Genomic DNA, 12,767 nt, shown 5'->3' with positions numbered 1-12,767 from the left:
AACATTATGGATTATTGTCATCGTCGAAGACTGGAACAGTTTTCGTTGGACACAACTTGGTTCTTGTCAGCCCGAAAGATTTTGATTTCCTGCCTTATGGAGATCAATCGTTGGAGAAATGCCACTTTTTTCATTGTGTGGCTCAGCATTAACTCATGCATCCTTTCTCTTGTAAAACAATTTTTCGGATGAAATGGCAATTATCCTTTCAGGGAGTACTAGTGTATTGTGATACAACTGGATCCCACCTAGGGGAAGTATCGTAATACCAGTCTTGTAGGTTCGCGTTGTGGCATCAAAAGAACCGCATTTTTTTACCTTTTTTCTCTGAATTACAACGAGTTTTACTTCAAGCGGAATATTTAATTGAGTTTACAATGTACCTTTTTAGGTGGCCGACGATACAGGATCCGTAAGTGGCGACGAAAAAGGAGACGAATTCGCAGACGCCGGAGAAGACGAAGAAGAAGACGACGAAGGCGACGAAGAAGAGTTATAAGGAAACGAAGAAAGAAGCGAAGAAGACGTAAGTAGGCAATGATCTGGTTGAAGAAAAGAGAGGAAATTTCTGTTCTATGTGAATGCCACCACACTTAGACCCTATAACTCGTCCCTAAGGGACGGACCATTATCTTTAGGAATGGGATAAAAAAATCCTGACAAAAATTGTGTGCAAAAGCAAAGAAGCCCAAAAAATTGTTTGCAGGTATCAAAAACCCTTGTCTGCAGAATGATGCAGCCGGAAAATTTGTTTCCACGGACCTGAACGACGCTAAAAAAATTTTGATCCCCTCTCTGAAAAATAGTAGTCCGTCCCTTATGGCGCGACCGAAGTTGGCGTGCTTTTACAGTAAATACCAGCTGAGTAAAACCACACAGAAGTCGCTTCCAACTCCAGTTTTACAAGAGCCAGCTCATTTGTCACAAGAAAAAAAAAACGGTAGATGAGGAGAGGGATAAGTAAGAGCTCCCATCACTTAATGCCTAAAAAGATATTTTACGTTGTTATTAACTGAGGTTGAAATATCTTGCAGGAAAACGTGGTGTCAGGATACGCTTCCGCCGTCGCTATCGCCGTGTAATATATCGCAGACGATATACCATCCGTTACAAGAAACGAAAAATCACAATCCGCCGATTCAAACGCCGAAGATTTACAATTAGAGTATTCAAACGGTACAGACAAATTTACCGAAGGCGTGGTCGATGGTCTATTAAGATAGGTCGAAAACGTGTTCGAGTTTTACGGCGTGGCCGACGGTACTATATCCGCTGGCGAAGAAGAACGGTATGGTTGAAGTGGAGACTCCGATTCCGTTTCAAGGGCGTCACACGGGTGGTGAGGTGTCGTGGACGACGGTGGAGCATGCGCATAGGAAGAAGATGGAGGCGAATCAAGAGACGTAGAAAGCGCTATGTAAGAGTTGGCCGACGACGTTACCGAGTAAGGAGAGTGAGGAGAGGAAAATACCGAGTCAGAGTAAACAAGAAATGGAAGAGAGTGAGGAGAGTGAAGAAAAGGAGAAGAAGACGTAAGTAATGCATGAGCAGAGTGTTTAAGCTCAGTGCTGGCAAGTTAATGTAACGTTGGTCAACCCATCACAGCCCAGTGGTATTTGGTCGTCCTGAAAGCACTGTGACGGCTATAGTGTTAGTGTTTTTGAAGGAAATTGGTTTGAATATCTCAATCTGTGGGTAGTCTTTCGAACGTGCAGTAATTTAATACACGCGGATAATTACCTTGTGCGCATTGCCAAGACTATTGGTGACGCCCCTACGTTGTAAACTGGCTTGTTTACAAACGTTAGAAAGTCGATCTTCTGCCGTCTTTTACTAATGACTACAGAGATATAATTGTAATCTACCAAGGGAACCAAATTTCTAGCATATTTGGCGAAGAAGTTTGTATATTTTCTTGCTAATCCTTTAAACTAAAAAGTGTTTTTGATGGTTTTTAAAACATTAAAAACTAAATGAGTATCCGGTTTATTAGTCGTTGATTTGAAGTTTATTACCAAAAACGCTTTCTTCTTTTAGGCAGACGACGGCCGCGTTGGTACAAGCGTAGGATTCGAAGAAGACGACGAAGACGACGACGACGGCGTCGAAGACGTCGTAACCGACGTAAAAGGCGAAGAAGGGCACGTAGAAGACGGCGACGCAGAAGACGAAGGCGAAGAAAAAGAAAGAGGAGGACAAAGCGCACCAGAGGTAAATATCAGGAAGGCCTTTATTTCTTTTCACGTTCTGGATTAAAAAATTGGGTAACTTTAAATGTACTTTCTATTAACTCTTACGCCTTGTTCGAAAAATGGTCAGAACAATTCTTTCATATAGAAAACGTTTTTTGTTCCCGTTTAAAGTGCCGCTGAACAAAAAAGTCATTTTGCTTGTTTATTTCTTAATTAATACAGATGTGCGGGTTTCAGAGATCAAAAGCGCTCTTCTGTAGTATTTTTTGAGCCTCAAAGTTGGATTTCGCAACTCAAAGTGGGTCTTTTTGCCCTCGACCAAAACGTTCAGATTACACCGGAAATGAGCTAGGGGAGGGAATCTGGGAAGGTGTGGCGATAAAAAAAAAAAAAAAAAAAACGTCGAAAAATATCGAAGATTTACGCTTTACGTTTGCTCTATAATGGTTTCATTACCTCGTGATTATTTCTGTTAGGCTGGAGGCGACGTAAAGTCTACTTCAAGGGAAAATCACGCATTTTAAGGCGGTGGAGAAGTCGATTAATTTTCAAAGTGAAGGGAATAAGGTATAGAGTCCGCCGAGGCGGAAAGAGGATGAGGATCAAGTACCTAAGACGATGGAGACCACTGAGACGCATCCGAAACATTTGGTATATCCATATCAGAACATGGCAACGCATCTACCGCCGTGGACGCCAATGGACGATCCGCAGAAACAGACGGTACATCCGTCTGCCAAGGACTCCACGCACTTTTAACATCCGTTTCCAGAGGAAGTGGCGACCAGTGAAATGTACCGGACGAAGATATCGCATTTACTTCAGACGCCGCTGGAGGCTTATGAGACGAAGAAGGCGTTATGTCATTCGATTCCGTGGAAAACGATTGGTGGTAAAGAGGAAAGGTCGGCGTTACCGAATACGATATCGAGGTCGCTATGGAAAGGCCAGAAAAGGTAACAGAATGTGATAGATTCAACACAACATTCACTCTTACCATGCTGGTGTATTAATGGGAACCAGTGAGAAATTGATTAGAATAAAGACATTGAGCGTTTTGCCTGGGTGAGAGGATCTGTTAGGAAAGTATTCGGCTCGATGTCATTGCCGAAAGCCTAAGTTTTTCCAAGTACACAAAAAGCTTTTTTAAGATCCCCCCCCCCCGTTTATTTCTCGCTCGTTTATAAGCTCCCCTTTCCTTTATTCTCCTTCTCACACATCGCGTTTTGTATTGACATCTTGTGGGTGAATTAATGTTTTGAACACTGTGGATAAATAAAGATTTCAGGCAAGTGGCTTGTTGTTACAAGTTAATTTTGTTTGTTTTTTTGTTGTTGCAAAACAACAAAACAACAATCGGGTTCTATTAACGAAAGAAGGCTCTTCTCCTCCCTGTGAAATGGGTGCCTCTCACAGCTCCCTTTGTCTGCTTACCAAAAATATATGCACGTATTTGTTGTGAAATTGCACTTTGGTGTCATTTTGTTTACAGCGAGGAGGAGAAGAACAAGGAGGAGACGAAAATTGAGAAGGAGAAGGCGAAGAAGAATGCGAAGAAGAAGAAGAGGGAGAAGAGGAAGGAGAAGACGAAGGTATGGGCTAAGAAGGAGAAGACGAAGGAAGAAATTGCGAAGAGGAAGAAGAAGGAGAAGGAGAAGGAGATATGGGTTGAGAAGGAGAAGACGAAGGAGGAAAATGCGAAGAGGAAGAAAATGGAGAAGAAGAAGAAGGAATAGGCTAAGAAGACGACGAAGACGCAGAAGAAGATATCGGGGAAGAAGACGAAGACGACGACGAAGACGTACGTATTTTCGATTCAAATGCTACCGAGATCAATTTCTAGTAGTGACCCTTAATCTTTTTCCTTTTGAAATATATTTCTATTGTACAAAGGAGTGACAACTTTTTGGTGAACAATGAAGTACTTTTAAGCAATTTGTATTGTTCCAATTTTACAGGATACGTTTGGATTGGGATCGGAGTTCTTTCTTCACAAAAATATTCACTCCCCTTCTTTTCCAACGGGTCAACTAAGTTATCACTTCGGTGAACAGGGATATTACAAAAAAGAAAAACCATCGCATTTAATGTCAGTTGATCTTATTTTAAAACCACTTGTGGACCAGAATACGGTTAGATTATGAACCGAGAAACGATTGGTAATCTTTGTGATCGATCTCAAAATGTAACAAATCCAGTTTGAGAGCAAATGAGAGGCTTAAAAGCAAAGTGGTCGAGCCCAGCCTCAAAACTACGAATTGCTTCTGGTAAACAGATAAAAAGATGGTAAATATTTAAAGATTTTTTAAATCAAAACACCCTGCATTACGTTATCCCCATCATTTTAAAATTATTTCTAACAATTTTTATCAAAAATACTTCAGCTCGTAGAGTACGGCGACGAAGAAGACGAAGGAAGATACGTCGCCGAAGAAGAAGTAAGTGTGTCCATTTCCTTACTTCTCTTTATTATTTTGCACAAATTAAAGCAAATAGAATTAGGGAGCTCACTTATCATACTCTGATCGGAAGATAAAACTCGAGAAATATTAAGTCGCTCGTGAACTTAATAAAACAGTTTTTTAGTAACTGACCCACCGTTTACAGTAAAATTCCGATTTTTGAAGCCCCCAACTTCTCGAACCAATTTTCTTTTCCCTTGGAAAAGAAAATTTTTAAATTAACTATAACTAATTAAAATTAGTTATAGTTTATTTTCTTGCATTTTTCGCGGCGAACTTTACCTATACTGTCCAAATTATGATCCCGGGACTAGCACCATTTGCTTATGCATTTGAGATTGGCTGATGTTTTTGTTTAAACGAACGTGTACGCGAGAACAGACCTACCGTAAATACGTACAAGTGGCAGTATCACTGTCTCACTTTGCATTCCTTATTTTTTACCCAAACAGCTCGCAAACGAGTCTACTTCAAAGGGCATTACCGACGCTTGAGAAAAGGCGGGAGAAAATGGTACGTCACAATCAACAGACGTAAATACAGACTGCGCAGAAACGGCCGGAAAGTGAAAATATTCTTCAGGAAAAGATGGCATCCGTGTAAAAAGCGACGCGGTCGGTGGTTCATATGGTTTGGAAGAAAATGGAAACCCGTTGTGAAGCGTAGAGGCCGCTGGTATTTGAAGTACCGACGACGGTTGCAACGCCTCCGAATAAAGGCAAACCAGTTAATGATTAAGTTCAGACGTATCTGGGCACGCATGATGATGATGAAGAGACGGCTGTACATGATGCTTGGGCGCAAGTGGAAACCAGTTATCCGTCGCCGAACGTATCGCATCAAATATCATGGTCGTTTCCTCCGGGTAAGGAGAAAGCGAAGAGTGGCGTATGTAAGATATCATGGAAAATGGGGTCGCAAAAGGAAAATAAAAAAGAGACGACCACGTCGAATTTGTAAGTAGACTGTTGAAATTTCATTATTTTTAAGGTTTTAGATTAAGCATCGAAAGTTAATAATGGTTTAGGCTCTACAATCGTTTAAAAATAGATATGCAACTTGATTCATCTAATCAGAACGAAAGAGTTTTTTAAATCATTTAAACGTGACCTGGTTTACGTGCGTATTCCCTCTCTTGGCACCTGTTGCGTGCTTTTACTTCGATTTGTCCACTAAGCCTTTTCATCTGCACAGTTTCGGTGTATAGTAATTATACAATTTGGGTTTCATTCTACGAATATCATTCTGAATTCATTTAAAGAGTGCTCGGTGTGTTAGGGTAGGAAAATTCTAGCTTGGCTTCAAGACCCAGGCTAAATATGACTTCTTTTGTTTTCCACGTCTTAGCCTTGAATACTGAAAGCCGGGGAAGATGTAATTTCTGGTGCTCGGCAAATAGACGTCAGCCTAAACAGTCTTAATAATGAAATGCATTCAGTGTTTATCATACTACTAAAAGCGGACTGTTCTAACATCTTTGTTGATATTGACCGTTAAATGAAGTACATATTTCTTTCTACTATTAAAGCTCACCAAACTTAAACCGTCTCATTTTGCAGCAAGAAAACGTAGAAGGCGAATTCGAAGAAGGAGAAGAAGACGAGCAAGGAGACGACGACGCAGAAGACGACGACGAAGACGAAGAAGACGGCGACGACGTAGGAGAGGCGGACGAAGACGCGGACGTGGAAGGCGACGACGAAGACGTACGTATTTTAGTATCGTAATGCTCTGACCAAACGGAGGCACAAGTAGTCGCAAGTTCAACTTGCATACATATTTGCGTTGGGTGGCCAAACGGACTCGCAAGTGCACACAAGTTGTCAAAAACGCCATTTCAATGTCACTGTGCGCATTAAGATTCAGTCAACAAAACCGCTTGTGATGACTTACGTTAGGTAGCCAAACGGTCATTTGACCGGCAAAGTGAACGCAAGTCATTGCAAGTCAACGCAACAGCACACAAGTCCTGGCCAAACGGAGACGCAAGTAAACGCAAGTTAAAAAATTTATTCAACTTGCGTCTCCGGTTGGACAGTGCTACAGGTACAGACAACACCCATTAATTTGAGAAAATGACAATCCTCTAGTTTTTCGGTCAATATCAAAACATCGTTATGCAGGCTGGGGATGAAAAAAAAAAGCGTCTTGATGTGACACCCAATTCTCACAAGCTACTTAAAAGATATTTTACCTATCTGTAAGGAGAATTTAAATGTCGAGCTTAGGACTTTGAAATTTGAACTAAAAGAAGAATTTTTTTTATCAACGGCAGATTCCTAAAAACTATTTTCTGGGTAGGTTAGAAGCTCAAAATCATAGAACAACAACAAATACAAGTCGCTTCCTTAATTTAGGACGTTTGATAGGAGTGACCATACACTGATTGGAGAAATGGTGTCCAAATAAAATACCTTTTAAGCCCACAATTGCCTCGTGCGCTCGTTGGTAGGTACGCTGAAATGCGTTTCTCAGGTGTAATGAGTTCATTTGGAAACAAAAGTTTTTTTGAACAGGACTAAGTTTTTTTAAACGGTTTGTAGTAGTTCTGTCACTTAAAATCCCAGCAACTTGTGATGTGAACAATTTTCCTTCTTTTGTTAACTTGAAATGAAAATAACAAAATGCTGTTTATTTTCAGTTCAGTTTTTACGGAAAAAGGTTTTTTCTGGTTTTAGGACAATACCGAATTTTTCCCTTCTGCGCCCTGGTCTTATGCAGCTTTGTATCGGATTTAAAAGGTGCTAACTAACAACCCATGAGCTTATTATCGATTCTTTTTATTTTGCAGGGCGTTATAGAAGACGCAGAATACGACGACGTAAGGATATAACTGAGACATTTATAATATTTTTGTTTGACGTTTTTAACAAATGATTATTCTAAGCCGTTTTTCGTAAGCTAAACAAGACGAAATACATTTCTTTTTCCACCTTTTCTTCAGCTAAACCTATTAAAGCATTTGACATTTAACCCAAAAACGATTTTCTAACTGACTGGTGGAGTGCATAATACAAATTTATTCTTTTCACAGTTATTAGAGCAGATTCTTAACCAGATTCGTTATCTTCTTCTTTGCACATGTCTCAGCTACATGAACTGCGAATCATTCAAAAGCATTATTAAACAAACTAACAAGAAATACTTTAACCATTGAAAAAAAAGAACTATGTACAGCAGGCATATTGCTTATACCTGTTTATTTAAATATACTCACTGCAGGTCGAAGGCGCCGTTACGTCAAACTCGGCAAACAAAGACTGCGTGTAAGACGTTCCCGAAAATGGAGAATACGAATCAATAGAAAAGTCATCAGGATTCGCCGAATGAGAAGGCGTCTATATGTGCGTTACAAGAAGAGGTATACAAGGGTGATAAGGAAACGTAAAACATGGAAGATCCGCGTTGGCAGACGTTGGTGCCGTTTGAGACGCCGTGGACGATATTGGAGATTCCGATTAAATCGCCGCTGGAAACGTCTTCGACGCTTTAAGCTGAGGCTTCGTATCGGTCGCCGCTACAAGAAAATCAAGCGGGTCCGTAGAGGATGGCGTTTGTATACTAAGAAAAGATGGAGACCTATAATTTGTGGCATACGGCGTTTTGTACGGTACGGAAGAAAGAAAGTATGGCTGAGGAGAAGAGGTGGAAAATGGAAAGCCCGCTTTGGAAGGAGATGGAAGAAAATCCGAATTCGTAAGTTTGAAAAAAAACTTTCTTGACGTAACTTGAAACTATAGACTCTACTGATCTATCCAGAAACCTTGTAGGTATATATTTTCTATTGTGTTGTTTTGACCTTTCGATTTGTAGGAAATGGAAGTGGGACGGTCTAGTCGCACTTTGTGCTCGAATATATGTGCATTCACGCGATTTACTGACTTTTTCTTTCGTTATTGTGGCAGGTCGTTACAGACGAAAAAGGTTCCCACGACGTAAGTATTTGTTTGACAGTTCTTCATCAACTTTAGTTCATGAACTGAATAGGAAAGGGGCTAGAAAAAGATGTTGCTCCTAGTCCGTTGTGTTATTATTTACTTAAGTAATGTATTTTCTTTCGAAAAAATAACCCGCCTTCTTATAATGAACAAGGCTGGAACCCATGCTAAGTAAGCACCAGGGTCCGGCTACATAAAAATACTTAAAATTGGGGGCGGTTTCTGCAACAGCTCCCTGCGTTCCGGTGAATGTTTTCAAAGCGTTTTGGTTTTTCCAGTGCTCTTTGGTACTTTTTCTCCCGATTTATTCTTATAAGCACGGGAGAAAACTCCTCAGAGCACAGGAAATGGCTGCAGAAAATCCCATGTATTTTTATGCAACCGGGCCCAGGTCATATTGAGAAATTCATGGCTGACATTTTGCTGTCTAACGCAGGAGTATATGAGAACAATGTATCTATTCATTAAAGATAAGTGGTTAATCCTCTTGCTTTGATCAATTTTTTGGCAGGTCGACGTCGCAAGATCGTTAGATTCCGAAAACGCAAACTTCGGTTAAGACGTGTTCGCAGATGGTCGTTCAAAATAGGAAGACGTCGATACAAAGTGCCGAGAGTGCGGCGAAGATTAGTTATGTACTTCAGACGTAAATGGATAAGGATAAAGTTCAGAGGAAGGAAAAGATATGTCCGCTACGGACGTCGTTGGCGTCCAGTCCGTAAAGTCGGCCGCTATTGGAGATTCCGTGTACGAAGACGATGGATGGTCATTCGACGGTTTACACTAAAGGTTACCTACAAGGGTCGTCGCGTAGGAATTAGATATCGTCGCAGAAAGTGGCGGGTGAAGATTGGTAGGAAATGGAGGAAATTGGGATGTAGAGTGAAGCGCTATGTCCGTTACAGAGGAAAGAAACTCGCGTTGAAGAGAAGAAAGGGATTTTGGAGAGTGCGATGGCGAAGGAAATGGAAGCGAATCAGCAGACCGCGTAAAGGTATGTTTCACTTCGTTTCTCTCCACTACGCCAGCCCGATAACTTAGCCCGACTTACAGTCCTCTATAAAATTAAACGAGTTCCGTTTATGGCGAACATTTGATAGAACATCAGTGAAAGTAATAATTATACCAGGCCTTGTCTCGTTTTTGCTAGCTTACAGGCTCATTAAAATTTTTTTTCGTTTTTACGTGTAGTTCGACGAAGAAGAGGTCGACGTTATGGAAAACGAAGACGTAGAAGACGTAAGTAGTCAGTTAGAGTGTATTTTCTGATTGGCTTAGGTATAAGTTTTTTTATATCGTTTACGTTTGACTTGACTTTACTGTTTCTCTCAATAAGGCACTTTTAATGAGTTTGCGGACGGTCCGCCCAAATAATATAATAATAATATAACGATAATGATCTAAACGGGGTTTCATTTTACCGATGTGTCCGTTTTCGAATGCAGTCAGATTATGCGGGTAAGCAACTATCAGGTTAAATAAAATATCTAAAATCAACAGCAAAATCTACTCAAAAAAAGTTTCTGCTGTAAATAAAAACATTCTTTTCCCTTAGGGGACGAATTAAGATGGGAGTTATTACTCCACTTCATTGGACCATATGCGAGGGTAGATTTATAGTACAAAATCTGGAATTTCGCATAAATCTGATTGCAAGCTAAAAGTTTACTTGCGTTTTAAATTTCTTCTTTCTCTCCCTTTTCTATTGTTGTTTTTATTATCTTTTAAACCCTTCTATCAAATTTGGATAAATGATGGGTGGCATCGCCAGTTTCGGGAAAGATATTTCATTTTTCCGTCCTCCTGGCAGAATTTGCTGTATTTTCAAAACTATGGCGTAAAAAGGACTATCCTTGTTAAGTCACATGGCTTACGGATTGATGGTGTCGGAATGATGCCACCAATTACGTAGGAATAGCGTCATCCTTAAATCCTAAAAATGCGTGATTTATGCGCCTATGCCGGAGGTAAAGTAAAACTGTACTTGACTACTTAACATTGTAAGTTAAACATTAACTGACAACTGGCCATGACAAGCGTGCTAAACTTAAACTGACGTTGTCAGGTGTCTGGCTAATGTAGCTTTTTTTAATGTATATCTAGGCCCGTACTTTCTAACCTGTGGTTACCACTAGTTTTACTTCTTAGATGTTACAATACCTGCAATTTAACCGATAATTGTCATAGCCAACCACCCCAACAGTCAGTGCTTATACAATTTGTATCTAAACGAACTCACTGCAGGTCCACGGCGCCGTTACGTCAAACTCGGAAAACGAAGACTGCGTGTAAGACGCTACCGAAAATGGAAAATACGAATCAATAGAAAAGTCATCAGGATTCGCCGAATGAGAAGGCGTCTATATGTGCGTTACAGGAAGAGGTATACAAGGGTGATAAGGAAACGAAAAACATGGAAGATCCGCGTTGGCAGACGTTGGTGCCGTTTGAGACGCCGTGGACGATATTGGAGATTCCGATTGAATCGCCGCTGGAAACGTCTTCGACGCTTTAAGCTGAGGCTTCGTATCGGTCGCCGCTACAAGAGAATCAAGCGAGTCCGTAGAGGATGGCGTTTGTATACTAAGAAAAGATGGAGACCCATACTTTGTGGCATAAGGCGTTTCGTGCGGTACAGAAGAAAGAAAGTATGGCTGAAGAGAAGAGGTAGAACATGGAAAGCCCGTTTTGGAAGGAGATGGAAGAAAATCCGAATTCGTAAGTACTACGAAATAATAGATAATTATACAGTTGATGTAATAACCTTTTTTACGACTGAAGTTTTAATTCAGGAAGTTTAGTGGTTAGCCGAACGGCACTCGTTGGTCGGTCGGTCGGTCGGTCCATCATCTGTAAACTTCTCACTGCAAATCCGCTGACCAGCAGATATACTTGAAGAAAGAGTGTAGGAAGACGGCCGTATAAAGGCGGCCTTTTAAATTTAAAGGGGTTTACAAGAAAAACGAGAAGCAACGAAACAAAATAAGGCTGACAATTATGTGTGGAAAGTATTCGACCGCCGAAAAAGTGGACATTGAGAGCCGCAAAAGCGATGTAACGATCGATCTCTTTCGTATGTATCTGTCGAGCTAGCGTCGTACATGTAGGAGCATTCGAAAACTAGATCGGGTTTCACATAAGCTTCATTAACGATGGATCTATCTAGAAACCAGAGCGTTGGCTAAAGTCGAGTGCGTGGCTGCTTGTTCGCAAGAAAAGGAAAAGCGTTTCAGATGTAACAGCACAATTACATTAGTACCTGAATCAGTCTTTATGTTCTGATATATTTATTTACAGCGTTAGTACTTAACGGCTTACATGTAAATTATTCTGCAGTGCATACCTACGGAGCGATATAATAAACAAACCATTTTAGTGCTACGGGTTAAAAAAAAGAAAAAAAAAACTGATACCTCTGGGATTCGATCTCGCGACCTCTCACTGCTTAGTCAGATGCCTACACGAGAGTGCTAATCAGACTGCTAAGTCACGTGAGACGAAAATATCTTATATCAATTTAATAGACATTTCGCTGTTTATCTGTTATCGTGTGCATCAAAGAAATGTTTGAATCACCTTCTGCTGATATATTTTCAAGGAATGAAAACTAAACTTTTAAACTTAGCGGAAAAAATTTAGTCGTGGCTCGAAGAACTCTTTGATTTATTTAAAAAATTACCCCTCTTCAAACAATTATTTAAAAACGTATTATTTAGAAGACAGTAAATCGCACGCAAAGCCTCTTCAGACTGTTTTTAAGTCTTTATTGTTTCATGGGCAGTTGTTTTATTTGCATATATCACTTGTTGACATCTTTTCCAAACAAAAAGTAGACCACCATCGTTCCTGTCGTTTGCCGGTGTTTGGGCTTTTGGATTTGTAGGAGCGTGAAATGGAGTGGCCTGATACAAGTCGGTCTACATCTAGGTTGCTGTTTTTTTTTTTCAGTCAGATAACGTAATATTAAAGCTTTTTTCACAGTTGGCATCTGATTTTTGTTCGTTAGCGTGTTAAGATCAAGCAAGGTACTAAATGTATATTTTTTTCTTTATTACGGCAGGTCGTTACAGACGAAAAAAGCTCCCTCGACGTGAGTATCACAACAATATTTTTTAAACTTCTATGAGACATGAAAACCCCCACCACTTTCATTTAAAAGCAATATCCCTTCCAAA

At 40.3% G+C, this 12,767-nt stretch overlaps 1 protein-coding gene across 2 annotated transcripts in view; it reads left to right on the top strand.

The window, feature by feature from the left end:
• The window catches only part of LOC144644277 (uncharacterized), an 89,380-nt gene that overhangs the window by 29,317 nt on the left and 47,296 nt on the right, over positions 1-12,767 (top strand). The window contains exons 34-48 of one of the 2 annotated variants that reach the window (XM_078503728.1): positions 392-526; positions 1,035-1,536; positions 2,042-2,211; positions 2,669-3,148; positions 3,685-3,993; positions 4,577-4,630; positions 5,107-5,610; positions 6,214-6,360; positions 7,446-7,475; positions 7,877-8,350; positions 8,560-8,589; positions 9,104-9,586; positions 9,784-9,831; positions 10,837-11,310; positions 12,653-12,682. In XM_078503728.1, the coding sequence (XP_078359854.1) occupies positions 392-526; positions 1,035-1,536; positions 2,042-2,211; positions 2,669-3,148; positions 3,685-3,993; positions 4,577-4,630; positions 5,107-5,610; positions 6,214-6,360; positions 7,446-7,475; positions 7,877-8,350; positions 8,560-8,589; positions 9,104-9,586; positions 9,784-9,831; positions 10,837-11,310; positions 12,653-12,682 (3,870 nt within the window). Of the gene's footprint in view, positions 1-391; positions 527-1,034; positions 1,537-2,037; positions 2,212-2,668; positions 3,149-3,684; positions 3,994-4,576; positions 4,631-5,106; positions 5,611-6,213; positions 6,361-7,445; positions 7,476-7,876; positions 8,351-8,559; positions 8,590-9,103; positions 9,587-9,783; positions 9,832-10,836; positions 11,311-12,652; positions 12,683-12,767 lie in introns of both variants that reach the window. The other variant, XM_078503727.1, reaches the window with a different exon arrangement.

Source organism: Oculina patagonica, chromosome 2 (assembly GCF_052425735.1).
Source record: "Oculina patagonica isolate OP01 chromosome 2, crgOcupat, whole genome shotgun sequence".
Lineage (NCBI taxonomy): Eukaryota > Metazoa > Cnidaria > Anthozoa > Scleractinia > Oculinidae > Oculina > Oculina patagonica.
The sequence above is the reverse complement of the archived record's forward strand: the minus strand, read 5'-3'. Positions and strand labels throughout refer to the sequence as shown.